The sequence below is a fragment of the Leptonychotes weddellii genome, chromosome 8 (genome assembly GCF_054177405.1).
Source record: "Leptonychotes weddellii isolate Sample4059 chromosome 8, ASM5417740v2, whole genome shotgun sequence".
Classification (NCBI taxonomy): domain Eukaryota; kingdom Metazoa; phylum Chordata; class Mammalia; order Carnivora; family Phocidae; genus Leptonychotes; species Leptonychotes weddellii.
Window position 1 is genome coordinate 52,620,229 of NC_138376.1, and position 17,644 is coordinate 52,637,872.

The 17,644-nt window shown below is 35.2% G+C and overlaps 1 protein-coding gene across 1 annotated transcript in view; it reads right to left on the reverse strand.

Annotated features, from left to right (window-relative positions):
* LOC115943179 (uncharacterized) overlaps positions 1 to 6,482 on the reverse strand; it is a 29,893-nt gene extending 23,411 nt beyond the window's left edge. Inside the window, exon 1 of the mRNA XM_081829353.1 lies at positions 6,315 to 6,482. Coding sequence (XP_081685479.1) covers positions 6,315 to 6,482 — 168 coding nt within the window. The remainder of the gene's footprint in view (positions 1 to 6,314) is intronic.
* Between the last annotated feature and the right edge of the window lie 11,162 nt (positions 6,483 to 17,644).

Consider the following 17,644-nt stretch of genomic DNA (forward strand, 5'->3'; position numbering starts at 1 on the left):
ATAAGTGCTCATATTTTCTTCCTGGAGTGTGTGTGTGCGTGTTTTCAGTTTTTAGCGTTAGAATACTTTAATCATTCTACAGTTTGTTTTATGGTATAAAGTGAGGAACTAACTAATTTTATTTCTGTTTGTTAAATAATTGTCTCACACCATTAATGAATTTTCTTTTATGTCCTCACTAATGTATGATGTCACCTTTATCTCACACAGAGCTTTCTAATTCTTGTCATTGTTTTGTTTTTTTAAACTACTAGAGTTGGCTTGTTGTCTATCTATTTTCACATCTCACTACATTCGGGTGAGACAAGCTTTCCCCATTAAATTTTTAATTATTTTTTGTAGTTTTTCCTATTTATTCCTGATAAACTTTGGGAGTTGCTTTGAAAAGATATGTTAGTATCACACTAGTACTCCAAGAATGCATGTTAGAATTTTATGGATTAAATTAACCTATTTTCTTCCCATTCAGCCTCAAAGTATGTTCTTCTATTCATGAAAGTCTTTTTATTCTTCCTACAGCCTCTTGTTATTGTCATTCTGTAAGTTCCACACAAATCTTAAAGATTATTCTTGGAATCGTTTCTTATGATATTTGGTTATTATTATGAATGGGATATTTTTCATTGTATTTTGATTATATATTATTAGTATCATAAATCTGATTGATTTATATATATTTATTTTATACTTGGTCACTTTACTGAACTATGTTATTATATCCAATACTTTTTTCAGTTGATTCCTTTAGTACTTAGGTAAAAAAAAAATCACGTTATCTATAAATAATTGTATCTGTCCCAATTTGTTTTTAAATTAACAAATACACCTTATGTTTCTGGGGTTCTTTTGTTTGTTTTGGCTATCACTTCTAGAACGGGTGGAAATGATAGTGTTAATAAAAGATATTCTTGAGTAGTTTATGATTTGCCAGTGTATTGTTGTATGATGTTGGCTATATGTAGGAATTATATACCTGAATTTTTAGGATAATTTTAATTATCCAGAATAAATTATTATTTTAATATGATCTGAATTGGATATGCTAATTCGTAATTCAAACTTTTGCATCCATACTAAGCATTTTTAGGTTTTACTATGAGGGTCACCCTGGCTTTTTAAAGTGAGTTAGAACATTTTTCGTATTTTTTTTTCCCCATGCACAAGCAGACTATACATCACAGGAATGATTTATTTCTGAAGCTGAAAAGCACTCACTGATAAAACTTTTGACTCTGCAGCTGTCTTGAAGGTAGTTACTGAAAACTTGTTCAGTTTCAATTCTTCAGTTGATATTGGTCTTTTAAATTTTGGCCCACAAATTTTTTTCTTCATTATCTTTGAACTCTCATTATTAAGATTTTCAAATTTATTAAGCTAACTATTTATGTTAATACTTTTAAAAGAAGATTTAGCATATATGTGCAATGGAATAATACTCAGAGGGAAAAAAAGAATGAAATCTTGCCATTTACAACAATAAGGATGGAGCTAGCAAGTATTATTCTAAGTGAAATAAGTCAGCCAGAGAAAGACAAATACCATATGATTTTCACTCAAATGTGGAATTTAAGAAACAAATGAGCAAAGGTTAAAAAAAAAGGTAGAGGAAAACCTAGGAGCCAACTCTCAACTATAGAGAACAAACTGATGGTTACCACAGGAGAGGTGGGTGGGGGGATGGGTTAAATGGGTGATGGGTTAAGGAGAGCACTTGTTGTGATGAGCCCTGGGTGATGTATGGAAGTGTTGAATCACTATATTGTACACCTGAAACTAATATTATGCTGTTTGTTAACTAACTAGAATTTCAATAAAAATGCACAAAAAAGAAAAAATCATTTAAAATCATCTATGAATCTGTTATTAAATCCTTTTATTTTTCTTTTAAAGATTTATTATTTATTTATGTTAGAGAGAGAGAGAGAGCATGAGTGGGAGGAGCAGAGGGAGAGGGAGAGAGAACTCAAGCAAACTCTGTGCTGAGCACAGAGCCTGACCCGGTGCTCAATCTCATGACCTGGAGAGCATGACCTGAGCAGAAATCAAGAGTCATTCCCTTAACAAACTGTGCCACCCAGGCACCCCTAAATCCTTTTAAGATTATATGTTATTTCTTCTAATCTTATTTGTTTACTCTTTTTTCTTGATTAGATTTGCTAGGACTTTTTGGATGATTTTTCATCCAAATATATATATATATAATCAAAAAGTATATATATATATAAAGTATATATATACTTTTTTCCATTTTATTGAAAAATAATTGACATCTGAGTATGTCACATGTGTTACTGTGTAAATTTAAAGCATATACAGCATGATGGTTTGATGTACACGTATTATGAAATCATTACCACAATAGGTTCAGCTAACATATACAGATAAAATAAAAAAAATGTAATGAGAACTTTTGTGATTTACTTTCTTATTTTCCTATATATCAAAAGTAGTGTTAGCTATAGTATTAACATTAAGTCCCTAGTACTTATTTATCTTATAACTGAAAGTTTGTACCTTTTGACCACCTTCCCCCACCCTCTGCCTCTGGTAACCACAAGTCTGATCTCTTTTTCTATGAGTTTGTTTGTTTTAGATTCCACATATAAGTAGATCATACAATATTTGTCTTTCTCTGTCTGACTTATTTCACTTAGCATAAGGCATTTATGCCTATCCATGCCATCTATTCACATCCTTTGCCCATCCATGTTGTCACAAATGTAGGATTTCTTCTTTTTTTTTATGGCTGAATAATATATATATCTCACAACTTCTTTATCCATTCCTTCATCGATAGACACCTAGATTGTTTCCATGTCTTGGCTATTATAAATAATGCTGCTATGAACATGGGAGTGCAGATATCTTTTTGAATTACTATCTTCATTTTCTTTGGATATATTCCCTGAAGTGAAATTACTAGATCATATGGTAGTTCTATTTTTAATTTTTTGAGGATCCTTCATAATGTTTTCCATAGTGGCTGTACCAATTTACAATCCCACCAAGGGACTGTGCACAAGGGTTCCCTCTTCACATCCTTGCCAGCATTTGATATCTCTTGTCTTTTTGATCATGGCCATTCTGACAGGACTGAGGTGATATCTCATTGTGGTTTTAATTTTCATTTCCCTAATGGCTAGTGATGTTGACATCCTTTCATGTACCATTGGCCTTTTGTATATCTTCATTGGAGGAATATCTATTCACATCCTTTGCCCATTTTTTAAATTGGGCTATTTGTTTTTTTGCTATTGAATTGCATAAGTTCTTTATATATTTTGGATATTAACCTCTCTTATCAGATATATGGTGTGCAAATACTTTTTGCCATTCTATAGGTTTTATTTTCACTTCTTGATGGTTCCTTTTGCTGTGCAGATGGTTTCTAGTTTGATGTCGTCCCACTTGTTTATTTTTAATTTTGTTGCATGTGCTTTCGATGTCACATCTAAAATATCATTATCAAGGCCCATGGAAAGGAGTTTTATTCCTATATTTTCTTCTAGGAGTTCTATGATTTCAGGTCTTACATTTAAGTCTTTAATCATTTTGAGTTAATTTTTGTGAGTGGTATAAGATATGGGTCCAATTTCATTCTTTTACATCTGAATATCCAACTATGCCAGCACCATTTATTGAAAAGACTTTTCACCATTCAGTATTCTTGGCTCCTTTGTCATAAATTATTTGACGATATTTGCTTGGGTTTATTTCTGGGCTCTTGAATCTGTTCTGTTGGTCTATTTATCTGTTTTTGTGCCAGTAGCAGACTGTTTTGATGACTATAGTTTTATACTAGTGATTGAAACCAGAAAGTGTGAAGACTTCTGCTTTCTTCTTTCTTCCAAAGGTATAATTTTGTTTTTTCTTTTCTTAGAAAATTTGTTTTTTCTTTTCTAGCAAAGGTAGAATTTTGGTAGAATTCATAAACTCTAGTTTTACTTCTTCCCCCGTCACATTTTAGGTTACTGGCATAACAATTTACAGGTTTTTAAATTGTGTAACTAATAACAGATTACTGTAGGTATGGTAATTTTTACTACATTAGTTTTGTTTAAACTTTTAAACTACAGTTCTAAATGAATTATGCACCACTCTACCATATTGTAGAATCTAACTATGACTGTGTATTTACCATTACCAATGAGATTTCACTACCGTTTATGTTTTTATGATGTTAATTAGTATTATTTTACTTCCACTCAAAGAACTCCCTTTAGCATTTCTTTTAAGGTAGGTCTGGTGGTAATGAACTCTCAGCTTTTGTGTAGGGAAGTCTTTATCCCTCCTTTGTTTCTGAAGGACAGCTTCAACGGGTGTAGAATTCTTGGCTGGCAGTTATTTTCTTTCAATATTTTGAATGTCATCCCATTCTCTCCTGGCCTGAAAAGTTTCTGTTGAGAAATTCACCTATAGCTTTATTGGGGGGGGAGGGGTCCCTTCTATGTAACTCCTCTATTTTCTCTTATTGCTCTTAAAATGCTTTCTTTGTCCTTGACTTTTGATAATTTAATTATAATGTGTCTTGGTATAGTCCTATTTGGGTTCAACCTTTTGGGATACTTTGGGCCTCATGGATCTGGATGTCCATTTCTCTCCCCAGGTTTGGGAAGTTTTTAGCCATTTTTACTCTAAATATACTTTTTGTCCCATTCTCTTTCTCTTCTCCTTTTGGAATTCCCATAATTTTTTCTTCTCATGTGTACCATAATTCCTACAGGCTTCTTTACTGTTTTTCATTCTTTTTTCTTTTTGCTCCTTTGATCAGGACATTTCCAATGTCCTATCCTGCAGGTTCCTGATTCTTTCTTCTGCATGGCTGAGTCTACTTTTGAAACTCTTTATTGAGGGCGCCTGGGTGGCTCAGTTGGTTAAGCGACTGCCTTCGGCTCAGGTCATGATCCTGGAGTCCCGGGATCGAATCCTGCATCGGGCTCCCTGCTCGGCGGGGAGTCTGCTTCTCCCTCTCCCACTCCCCGTTTGTGTTCCCTCTCTCGCTGTGTCTTTCTCTGTCAAATAAATAAATAAAATCTTTAAAAAAAAAAAAAATAAATAAATAAAAAGAAAAAAAAAGAAACTCTTTATTGAGTTCTTCAGTTTGATTAGTGTATTTTTCAGCTCTAGGATTTCTATTCCTATTTGGGTTTTGCTTTTTTTTTTTTTTGGTTGGTTTTTATGCTTTCAGTTTCCTTGTTGAACTTCTCATTTTGTTCATACCCTATTTTCCTAATTTTGTTTAGTTGTCTGTATATGTTTTCTTGTAGTTCACCAAATGTCCTTAAGAGGCTTATTCTGAATTCTTTTTCTGACAGTTCATAGATCTCCATTTCTTTATGGTAAGTTGTTGGAGCTTTATTAGTTTCTTTTGTGTTGTCAGAGTTACCTGATTTTTTGTGATTTTTAATTCCTGATATTAGTATCTGTGCATTTGAGTAATTAGGCTCCTCTACTAGATTTTACAGGTTTGCTTTGGCAGAGAAAGTTCTTTGCCAGTTGGTGTAGTTTGGGTTTCTGGGTGTGTCTGCTGGTGATGCTCTTGGGTAGGTGGGGCCTGCTATTATGGCCTATTTTGGGGTGAGGCAACTGTTCAAGCTCTGAGGACAAGGATAGGGAGGGTGTGCCACTAGCTGGGAACAGCTGGATAGGACTGCTGGCTTGTTTCCCTACCCAAGTGAGGCTGTAGGATAGGACCCACGTTTGCCTAGATTCTCTGGTCAGGCTTGCTAGATGTTTAGGGCTGAGTACTGAATCAGTCCAGAGTGTTTACGAAATTGCCTGGCCAGGTTAGTCCACCAGTTTTTCTCTGCCGGCAGGGGAAGCCTTGGGCTGTGGTTCCTATTCAAGTGCCTTTGTATACTGAATGGGCTATGCGGCTTTCCCTGTGTTCTGGTTAGGTTCCCTGGTTGGAGAGGCTGTATTCAGCGATAAGTGGGGTTACAAATTAGATTCCCTGTCCAGGCTTAGTGGGAGAAGCAGCTCTAAAGCTGGCAAAGCTTTTTATTTATTGTCTTAACTCAAGCTGACCTGCACCCCAAGTTCCCTGACTGAACAGGGCAGCTTTGTTTTGCAAACTATCAGATCTGCCTGCCTGCCTCTCAGCTTGAGTACCACTGACCACATAGCTTCCAAGACTTGACTCCAGACATTCTGGTCAGATGAAGCCAGAAGATACTTTCCACAATGGGTGGGGCTGTGATTCAACTCCTTGCCTGGGCAGAGGCAAACCACGCTCCAGGGCTGGCAATATGAGGACCTGAATCAAGCAGATCTGTACCCCTGCCAAGTTCCCTGGGGCCCTGTGTGCCCCTGACTTGGTCTGCACATGAGCAAAACTGCTGGTTGGGATTACTACTCGGCACTGCAGGAATAAACTCAGTCTGGCAAGATCCAGGTGCTGGTTGTTGCAAGTTCCTCCCTCGTTCTCTATCATGGTCAGATTCCCAGTGTTTGAGAGCTACAGATTCCCCTGCAATCCCCATAGTGCAAGATCAGAGTAGGAGTTCCCACAGATCAACCCACAATGCTGAGGGAGGCTGGATGTATGCCCCCTGGGTTCTCTTTTCATTCTAGAGGAACTGGAGGCTCAGGAGAGACCTCTCTGCATGGCGCTTTGCTGGCCTGGGGGTGGGGCAATGTGGTCAACGTGTAACCTCTAGTACCCTTCTCATGCCGTCTGTCTAGGTTTGTGTGATGCAGGGACTATGTCCACCTCACCCTCATGTTCTAGGATTCTCTCCTAGAGAATCTAGGTATCTTGTTCTTCAATAGTTGTTAGTTATTCTTGTGAGGGAGAGTGAAATCAGAAACAATCTGTGTTGCCATCTTGGTGATGTGACTCCTCTGTTCTTATTCTTTGGGAATTCAGTATTGTAATTTACCAATTTTACGGTTTTTCTCTTCTCATACATTAATGTATATATTTATTTTTTAATATTTTCTTTTTTTGTTTAGATTCTTTGTTATGTTTGAACTTCTTGAAGTTACATTCAGTTTTATTTTTAAAATTACGTTTTTAATTGGAACAAAAAATAGTTCAGGCCACATATCTACATTTACACACATTCTATAAAGTTTAATAAGTCATAGTCCTGTTTTCATTATCTTAAAACAAGTTGGAGATTTTTTTTTTTTTTAAAGATTTTATTTATTTGAGAGAGAGAGTGAGAGAGAGAGAGAGCACAAGAGGGGGGAGTGGGAGAGGGAGAAGCAGACTCCCTGCCGAGCAGGGAGCCCAATGCGGGACTCGATCCAGGGACTCCAGGATCATGACCTGAGCCGAAGGCAGTCGCTTAACCAACTGAGCCACCCAGGCGCCCCAAGTTGGAGATTTTACTTTTATTTTTATTTCTCCTAGATAGTTATTTAGGGAGGCATTTATAACTTGCAAAGTATTTGAGTTTTTAATTAAACTTAAAAAAATATCTTTTTATTATACTGCAGTCAGAGAATGTAACCTCTGCAATTTTTGATTTGGATAACTTTTGAACATTTTCTTTGTGACAATATTTGTTGAATTTTTATGAAAACTTATATTAATCTTGAAAATAGTGTCCATGTATATATATGTTTTCTCTTAGGACAGAAAAGTCAATATATCATTGGATTAAAAATTACTAATTATACATATTTATCAAATATATGTTCTCTGCCTCTGCCTCTCATTAATAAATAGATAAAATCTTAAAAACAAAAAACAAAAACGGGTGCCTGGGTGGCTCAGTTGGTTAAGCATCTGCCTTTGGCTCAGGTCATGATCCCAAGGTTCTGGGATCTAGTCCTGCATTGGGCTCCTTGCTCTGCAGGGAGCCTGCTTCTCCCTCTGCCTCTGCCCCTTTCTCTCTCTGTGTCTCGCATGAATAAATAAATAAAATCTTTAAAAAATATATATGTTTATCAGGGCCTAAGAAAGATGTGTTACAGTCTCCCATAACCAAATGCTTTCCTTTTCACATTTCTAATCTTTCTAACATCCTTGCTTTATATATATTGACATTATCTTACTCTGCTTGTAAAGTTGAATAACCATTGTTTCCCTTGTGATATGTATCTTTATAAATATCTAATGACCCTTTGGTCACCATTAGTATCTTTTGCCCTTTTTGAAATTAGTATTTCCTGTTTTCTTTTGTGAACGCCTGATGCATATTTGCCCACTCTTTATTTTTAACTTGTCAGTATCAGTTTGTTTTAGAGTCTCTCTTATAAATATCATGAAGTTCAATGTTTTTAAACTGGATTTGAGTATTTTTTGCCTTCCATTAGGGAATTTTCAATCATTCAAATTATTATTATAACTAATATGTTTACTCACATTTCTTTTATCTTGATTTGTGATTTTCCTCAATTTTTTTGTAACTTTACTTATGTTATAACTTTTACACTCTCTAGTATTTGTTTTTTAATTATGTAAAGAATTCTTATGGATTTTTCAAAATTATACTTATTAATTCATATTTTTAATTATCAATATTATAAAAGAAAAGATAGATTTGACTCCCTTCATACGAAATGAGGAATTTAATTCAGTTTCCTTTTCTGCTTTGTCTTTTCCTCACATCTATTTTTCCCTTAGTATAATCTACAAATTTTGATCCATGTAATTATCATTAAATTCATATTTTACTTGCTATGTTTGCCTTTTGTTTTGTAGCAATATTAGCAATAGTTCTTGAGTTTGGTACTGGTTTGATGTATATCATGACTTCCTCTGCTTGAGGTCTTCATTAGGATTCATCTCTTGGTCAGTAGGAGTAGAACTTTAACCTTTTCGAGAACCACACATGGATAGTTCATTTTCTGAGCTCCTGCAAACCTGAGAATATCTTTCTGTTTCCTTCATACCTGAAGTTCACATTCTCTGGGCACATAATTCTTGCAACTTTTGCCCTCACAATTTTTCCCTTACAAGATGTTGCTGCATGGATTTACATAATTTTGTTTGTGGAAAATAAAGTCTTATAAATAACATGTGGTTCAATTTTATTAGAAGTCATTAATTCTTTTCCTTCCTGAATGCTTAAAATAAACTTGCTTAATTATTGAATTTAAAGTTTTTTCTAGAACATAACTCAATGTGATTCTATTTCATTTTCCTGTTTAATGAATTTTTGCCTTGAATATGGTAAACACTTTTTATTTTAATACTCAAGTCTTTTAGTGGTGGTATTCTTGTAAAATTTTGATTTTTCCCCCACTCTGGGATATGTTTTATGTTCACATCTACTTTAATAGTTTGTTTTTTCTTTTTCTTGAGATTATCTGTAACTCTCGGTTTGAGTTTTGGTTCTCTGTCTTCCCGGACTATCATCTCCTTTCTTAGGATTTTCATCTTTTCATTATTTTCCTCTGCTTTCTAAAAAAACTATTTTTTTGTCCTTAAGATCTCATAGTGCAAATTCTGGAGTGTATTGCTTTTGTTGTGGATGTAATTGAACTACTGATATTTAAAATATTTAAGAATGTATTTCTTTATCCACTATTTTGCTTATGGACTTCAGTTATGGTTAAATTTTTGCTATTACAAATTACTACATGATAAACATTCACATATATAACTCCTGATACAGATATAAGGTATGAGATAAAAGAATCTCTTTAGGGTTAGGTACATGTCTGTGAGTGGAATTTCTGAGTAACATTTGTGTTTTTAGTTGTTTTGTATGTCTTTTGCTTATCAGTCATGTCTCATAATCTTATCATATTTTTTCTTTCATTCTCCATTTAAATTTTGACTTCTATTTCATAGAGAAAATGTTTTCTTGCATCTTATAATGGATGACAAACATCTTTCTAAAGTAGGTAAAGTAACTTTGAAAAGTATGCTTTTTAATATAGGAATTGAGAATTATGTTCCTTTTCTCTTTTCCTTCAATTACACCGTTTTCAATTTGTTATGGATTTGGGGTCTTTTTGTCTACTTTCACTTAAATATATGACCTTTTTTTTTTCCCCCAATGCAAGTGGTATGTCAGTAGATCTTAGCACCACCATTTTTCCACTGTTAGGCTAATATGCCCGTTCTTAGCATAATTCTTACTATATGTTGTAGTTGAAAATTCTGTTGGCTTATGACAGAGACTTCTTCCTAAACCTAAACCTCAATTCCGGATTTTTCTGCCCATCTGAAGTTGTAGTGCATGAAAACTAAAATTCCCAGCGTACCCTGTTTCAGGGCTCTTCCTCTCTCTTTCCAGTTGTTTGACATCCCTGGAGATGCCTCCCAGATCCTGGTACAGGTTTGCCTGAGAGTCTTTGTTTTCTTGCATTGTATTTTCACAGTTTTCTTTAACTTCAAATGAATGAGTGAGAAGTTAGGAAAAGCTTCATCAGGGGCTCCTAGCCAGGTTCTCTTTTAAAACAGAACCCGTTATCTATCTTAGACAGATCCTTCCAAGCCAGAGAGACTAGAGAGACTTGCTGTTGTCTTAATATCTTGAGTTCTGGAGGGCACTTTGGAATTTTGTATCCATATTACTCAATTAAGCAATCAATGATGAGAATGAATAATTCAAAGAATTGATCATCACACACATTCTAGTTGTTTTTTTTTTTTTTTTTTTCCAGCTTGGTGCTTTCTGCTGACCTACTTCTTTATAAAATAACACAACAATTAGCTGGTCGTGCAGATACTACTGAAACTAACAAAGAGTGCCATCTGTCGATATGCATGATATGCTCTATAGTACCAATCCTTGATTGCTTTGTGGAACTCAAAGCACTTCACAGTTTTATTTTGTTTTTAATCTTTAAAAATACATCAGGGTCATTGTAAGGAAAAATCATTTCAATCATTACCATTTTACAGATGACCAATGTAAGGCAAAAAGCAAATAATTTCAAAAGAAAGTCACTCAGAAATCAATAGTGTGATAAAAAAATCACATGATTTCCAGATAGATGGGTTTTCCCATTCTGTAGCATATAAGCAACCTTCCCTTTTATAATGGGTATATTATTTGTGAGGTACATCACTGGCCAGTGTTACCCCCTCTGGGAAGGTGGTTCTCTGCACAGCACACCTTTACAAGTACACCTTGAGGACCATTGAGGAAGAAAGGGTTACTTGTCCAGCTAAATGTGACACCTTCACATTTACTGCTTTAGGAGTAATCAATAATATTGATTAAATACTTTCATTCAATAAGCTAGCTGGTATTTTAGTGATCTTATCATATCTTTGATTAGAGAATTATTAGTTGTTTGCATTCAGAACAGCCTGGCTTGTCCGGAAAATTAGAAAGAGGTCTTAATGGAGACTTGTCATCTTATAGGAAAAAAAATGCAAAAATCTGACTTTCTATTACATTTCTCTATGTTTTAGGTGTTTTTTGTTTGTTTGTTTTAGTGACTTATGCTTTGGAGAGATACATGAATCTTTAGCAGTTTGTGGCTTATAGATACTTAGTCTTCATTAACAAAAGTGTGTTAAAGAATGGAAAGAGACACAGGAAAACACAAGGTAATAATGATAATTAATAATAATTATGAAACAACTCACTTTTGTGTGTGTGTGTGCTTACTATGTGTCAGGTTCTTTTCTCCATACATTGAAAGTCATTTAACCTTCACTACCACATATGAGGTAGTTAACATTATCATATTCATTTTACAGATAAGAAAAATGACAATAAGAAACCCTTCTGAGGGGCGCCTGGGTGGCTCAGTCAGTTAAGTGTCTGTCTCCGGCTCAGGTCATGATCCCTCAGTGAGGAGCCTGCTTCTCCCTCTCCCTTTGCCTACCACTCCCCCTACTAGTGCTCTCTCTCTCTCTGTCAAATAAATAAATAAAATCTTGAAAAAAAAAAAAAAAAAGAAACCCTTCCGAGACCTTACAGCATACTGCAGAGCCAAAAGTCACACCCAAGCAATCTCAGACCAGTGCTCACACTCTCCCCACCATGCCATCCTCCCTGCAGATAGTGTGCCAAGAGATTTTTCAACCCTGTCTTATAAGCCAAGCTGATAAATTTAGCCAGCTAATCCTTGCTGGATGAAACAGGGCTCAGTTCATATGGGAGAATTTAGCAAACTATGTCCCCAAAGGGCAAATTTAAGAAAAAATAAGTGCTGAAGAGAACCTTCTTATGGAGTTTAATTCAAAAGAAGTGTCTCTCTGAGACCTCTTTCCACATTCCTTCATTTGTTTCACTCACTGGGATTTGCCCCGCCCCCAGCTTAACCTTTGCTTCCTTACTTAGTAGCCTCAAAAGTGGGAAACGTTATGAAAAGAAGCACCAGTGTCAGAGCAGCCAGCTGGCAGAGGGAAATTCCAGTCATATTGTACATCCCCTTGTGAGCTTTGTATTTCAGTTGTTCTCTGGCACACACAAGTCAAAAGCTCAGCTGGCTGTCTGCTTCTTGATGGATGACAACCCTGCAATATTCCAAATGTCCAAACACCACTAACCAGATCTGGTCTTTGTGGACTTTGAGAAAGACATAGTGAATGAAAAAATTATAAGCCAGCGCTTGGGTCATGGGTTGTTGAGAAATAAAATCACAGAATAAGAAAGAGCAATCTTTATCCTGTGGCCTTGGGTCTCCAGTAGGCTAAAGGACTGAGAAAAAAGTCCCTAAACATAGCCCTATTGTACCATAACCGTGCTCAGAACTGCTCGGTGACTCTGTGGGACTTAGAGAATAGAGTCAAGGCATGTCTCTTGGCATTCGAAGTGTTCCATGTTCTGGCTACAGCCTTCTGTCCAGTCCTGTCCGTTGGACATGCCAGGCTGCTATTCAGAAGCTGCACACTGCCATGCCGTTGTCTCTGCGTGATATACCTTCTGCTTGGCCAATGTTTATATCTTGATCGGTGTTAAATCTTCTAAATATCACCCCTTCACATGTATTTCATATACCATACTTTAAAGAATGAAATCCCATTCATTTCTTCTCCTGGCCTGTATACTTCTTAAGATCACTGATTCTTTTTTAGTCCATTTTATATTTACCACAATACCTAGTACTTTCTGGTTCCCTAGTATGTGCTAAATAAATTTTTGGTATGAATAAAAGAATGAAAAATACTAGGGGAGTATGCTTCTGTGTTTCTTATCTTGCCCTGAGAAGGGAAAACAGTTGTGGGTGGGCTAGCCTGAGAAGGATGCATGTGTATACCTCCCAATTCCATTGCACAGTTTCCCAAAGCCTATGGAAATGCAGGGAGAAGTTGTGAAACTGTGTGGTGTTTCTTAGTGGGCAAAGAGCAGAAAGAACCTTCTCAGAAGCTCAGATAGTTACTGTGGAAAGGAAAAAGTTTAGGCCAATATACAGGATCCATGGAAAGAAAAATACAGGGTTCTGATGGCAGAAATACCCAAGAGTCTCACTCACGGAGGACACTCTGGGCACCATAGCTCTAACCACCCATGACAGCAAACTCCATTGCCCAAGTGCCAAGGAATGAAGGGAACTAATAATAGTTCAATATCTACTAGTGCACATTAGAAATATTTTTAAAAGTCAATCTCAGAGTATAGTGCTAGACTACCTGGACTTAAATTCTGCTTCTGCCATTCACTAGCTATGTTATCTTGTGCTTCCATTTCCTCCGTTAAATTGGAATTGTAATTTATTATTACCTCAAAGGATGGTCAAGAGGGTGATAAAATAAATAAATATTTATAAAGTACTGAGAATATAGGCTAGTGCGTATAAAATAACATATAAGCATTTATTAAATTGAAAATGTGAACATATTATTTCCCAAGGAACATTGTTTTATGTGGTAGTTAATTATAATTTTATAGGCATGTAATGTTCACAGTAATACTATCATAGTAGCCCCCAAATGAAAACTACTCAAATGCCCCTAACGTTAGAATGGAAGGATAAATTGTGGTATATTCACACAAGAGCATGCTATACAGCAATGAAAACAAAAGACCTACTATTACTTGCCACAGTACAGATGAATCTCACAAACCACTTTATATTAAGTGAAAAAAGCCAGCCACTCAAAAGAATGCATACTGTATGAGTGCTTTATATAAAGTATTAAAATTGGCAAAGCTAATCTATGCTGTTCAAAGTCCACATAATTGATACCCTCGTGTACAGGAGGGCTTCTGGGGTGCTGGTAATGTTCAGTTTCTTAGTCTGGGTGCTGATTACACAGGTGTGTTTATTTTGTGAAAATTCATCAAGTAGTATGTTTATGATATATGTGCTTTTTGTATGAATATTGCACTTCATTAAAAAGTTTCTAAAATGATGTGGTAGTGATCATAGATTAATTTATCAACCAGGAAGGTAATTTAAAAAGTAATCAGTACAATCTTTGGAGTATGCAGATGGAGACCTGCTAGCAGTTAGAACCAACCAAACAAGGATTTGCTAGCCTTTGGCTGCTGAATTATAACAAAATCTACAGTTGACTCTCTAGGAATTTTCTTTCATTCTTTTGCAGCCATCTTAAATTTGTATCACTTTTACTTCCTTTGAATATTTTCATTTTACTTAAGTTCTGGTAGTAAAACAGCACCAGGGAAGGTGTCATGCTGTCGCGAATTTCTCCTACTTTATTCCATTATCCCCACTCAGCACCTTCACACCCATCTCCTACTGCTCACAGTTATATCTTTCATCTCTCCTGAAACTGCCTTCCCTGACCGATCTTGCTGTCTTGGGAACCTTTTTGCACAGTAATCCTTATGTCCAGTCAATAGCTTTTCTACATTCCTATAATTACTATTGCTTTCAACAGAAAAAGAAATGCAGCTAAGGAGTTATTACTTAATACAAAAGCAACTAAGTAACTTTCATGTGGCACCATTATTTATCTTATAATGAGCAAGTTAATAGGTAGTCTCTTTCTTTAAAAAAAATACCATTGATATCTAAATAAATAAATAAATACAGTTGATATCAATGCAAATAACATAGATACCTAGAAAATATTTAATTAGTTGGGGAGTTATTCTAGTAATTAAACAATTTACTAATATGTTCAAGAAAGTATGTGTCCATTTAAGAATGACTTCAGGGATTCCCAAGTGTTGTGTAGTTAAAGAAAGAGGTGACAAGGGGAATTTACTACTTTTGTATAGAAATTTGAGTTCTTGGAGGAATTGGTAATTCAGAAGAGGCTTAAATGGAGGAAGGCAGTTGAGTGATGGAAGGATATGGAGATGGAAGACCCCTGGCTTGTGAGCTCCTTGTTTCTTTAGTGACCAAATAGAGGAGTAATTAAAATCTGGTTGGCTCTTGATAATTCTTTTTTTGATTGAATGAATGAAATGGGTTCATCTAAAACAGTCTTTGAATCTGTTGATGAAGATCTTATATTTTAATCTATTGTGTGTGCATCTTTGATTAAGTTATCAGAAAGTTAAACTCAGAACCCACTATTTTCTGGATTCTAGATTTTCAATCAAGAATATGCTCAATATTTCGTAAGATCCTTGACATGTAATAATATGTTCTTGTTGATAGATGTGAATACGTCTAGGTTAAAATTCATATAAACAGCACTTAAACCAGTTTTATAGCTTCAATACATTTTAATTATGAGCACAAATTTTAAGTGTAATGAGAACAAAATAGTTCATCATATCTTAAGGAATTTTCTTTCAAGAGAGTACATATGCAATTGTAGAAATATTTTAGTTCTTTCAGATAATGACACTGCCAAACAAAGACCTGCGAGAATACTGAAAAAATGGACAGTCAATTATCAGTTTATCCTGCCAGTAGAAAAGACAATTATTTGTTATGTTATTATTATATTATTTAATTATACTTTACACATTTAAGCAATCCTTAGTTCTTTTTACTACTGCTGGCAGGTATTATAAATTCTATTTTACAGACAAGAAAACTGAGGTTCACTAAGTAAATTGTCCAGGTCATGATACATAAGTGGGAGAAGCAGGATTCAACCTAGGTCTGTCTGATTTCAAAATCTGCTTGGTCCTGTCTCTACAGACAGCCAGATGAATTTCAGAAGAATGAACACACACACACACACACACACACGTGCAAATAGCAATTTCTTTCCTTCTATCCTAATCCAAAACCTGTATTAGCATAAAAAAGCATACAGGCGCTATAATAATTATATAGGCAATAAAGATGCAACAAAAGCATATCCTGAATTATACAGAACATGGTTTATTCTTGTAATTGTTTACTGAATGTAGTTACTCCACTGACTCAGGTTGTAACTGAAGCACAGTGGAAGTTTAGAAATGTTATGGTTGATGGTTCCTTTCACTTACCTCTATCTTTGTAAGTGCCCCGGGTGCTAGAAATCACTCCACTCTGAAGATTCCCTTGTCTCCATGCCCCAGTTTCTCTGACACGGTATTTCTTCTTGTGATGACTGTAGGGGGGCACTGGATGAGACCCTTTTTGCACTAGTGTGTCAATGGACCTTAATAGAACAACTTCTCCCAGGCTTCTTCAAATGCTATCTCTCCATTTCAAACTGTTACCAAGTATGTCACTACTAAATCGAAATTTCTAGGGAAAGAGATAAACCATATGTTGCTTTTCCCTTCAGCATATTTTAACCATATGGTACTAGAAATGGGAATGTAGCAGTGCTAGTAATTTAGACTCCCTGTGCTCTGAACACTACCCCATTCCCTAGCTAATTAAGAAAAAAAAATCCTTACTACTGGCCTGGAAAAATGATCTCTGCCAAATAATTAAGGAGAAGGGCTAGGAGAGAAAATGTAAGGTGCACTTCTGATGAAGTGGGCCTGGGACTGAGGACACAACTCAAGATGAAATCCTGTGAAAGTTCTCTTTGTTTGATTTAATTCTGGCATAACAAAGAGCTCCCAGGTTGCCACTAATACATTACTCATTGTTGTTAACATAAGGGCTAAGCCTGTAGATTATATTTTATTTGATTTACAGTTACTGAATACTTTAGAAGTGACAGTTGTTATTCAGGGTAACACTATAAAAATGTTTTCAACAGTGGAAGAATGACAACAAATTTTTGACATAAAACTAATAAGATTTTAAGAGTTTTTTAAAAAGTATATATGAAATAAAAGTTGGTTAGACTTAGAAACTAGAAAAAATAGGAAATTAGTCATGTAGAGATGTCATTTCCACTGGTCGAGTACAGCTATTCATTTAAATAAAAAAGATCAGATATGATATGAATTAATTTCATGTAAACCAAAGAGCACAACTGAGTATTTGTAGATTTCATATTCCAGTCTGTGCTTTGCTTTTCATTGTGTCCCTGGTGTCTTTGAACATAAATAATGTTTTTATTTTTAATTTTAATGTAGTCACATTTATCAATCTTTTCTTTTAGGAATTTTGGTTCATTGACTGTTGTTTAAGAAATTCTCCCCTATTTCAAATTCATAAAGATTTTTTTTACATGTTTTTTTTCTAAAAATTTTAGTTTTCACTTTTAGGTATTTATTAAACTTGAAATTTACTTTTGTATATGATAAGAGTAGATATCTGATTTTTCTCCCATAAGGAACACCAATCATCCTTGTACCATTTATTGGACAATTCACTGTTACTAATTTGTTTTTTTTGTTTTTTTTTATTCTTATGTTAATCCCCATACATTACATCATTAGTTTTAGATGAAGTGTTCCATGATTCATTGTTTGTGCATAACACCCAGTGCTCCATGCAGAATGTGCCCTCCTCAATACCCACCACC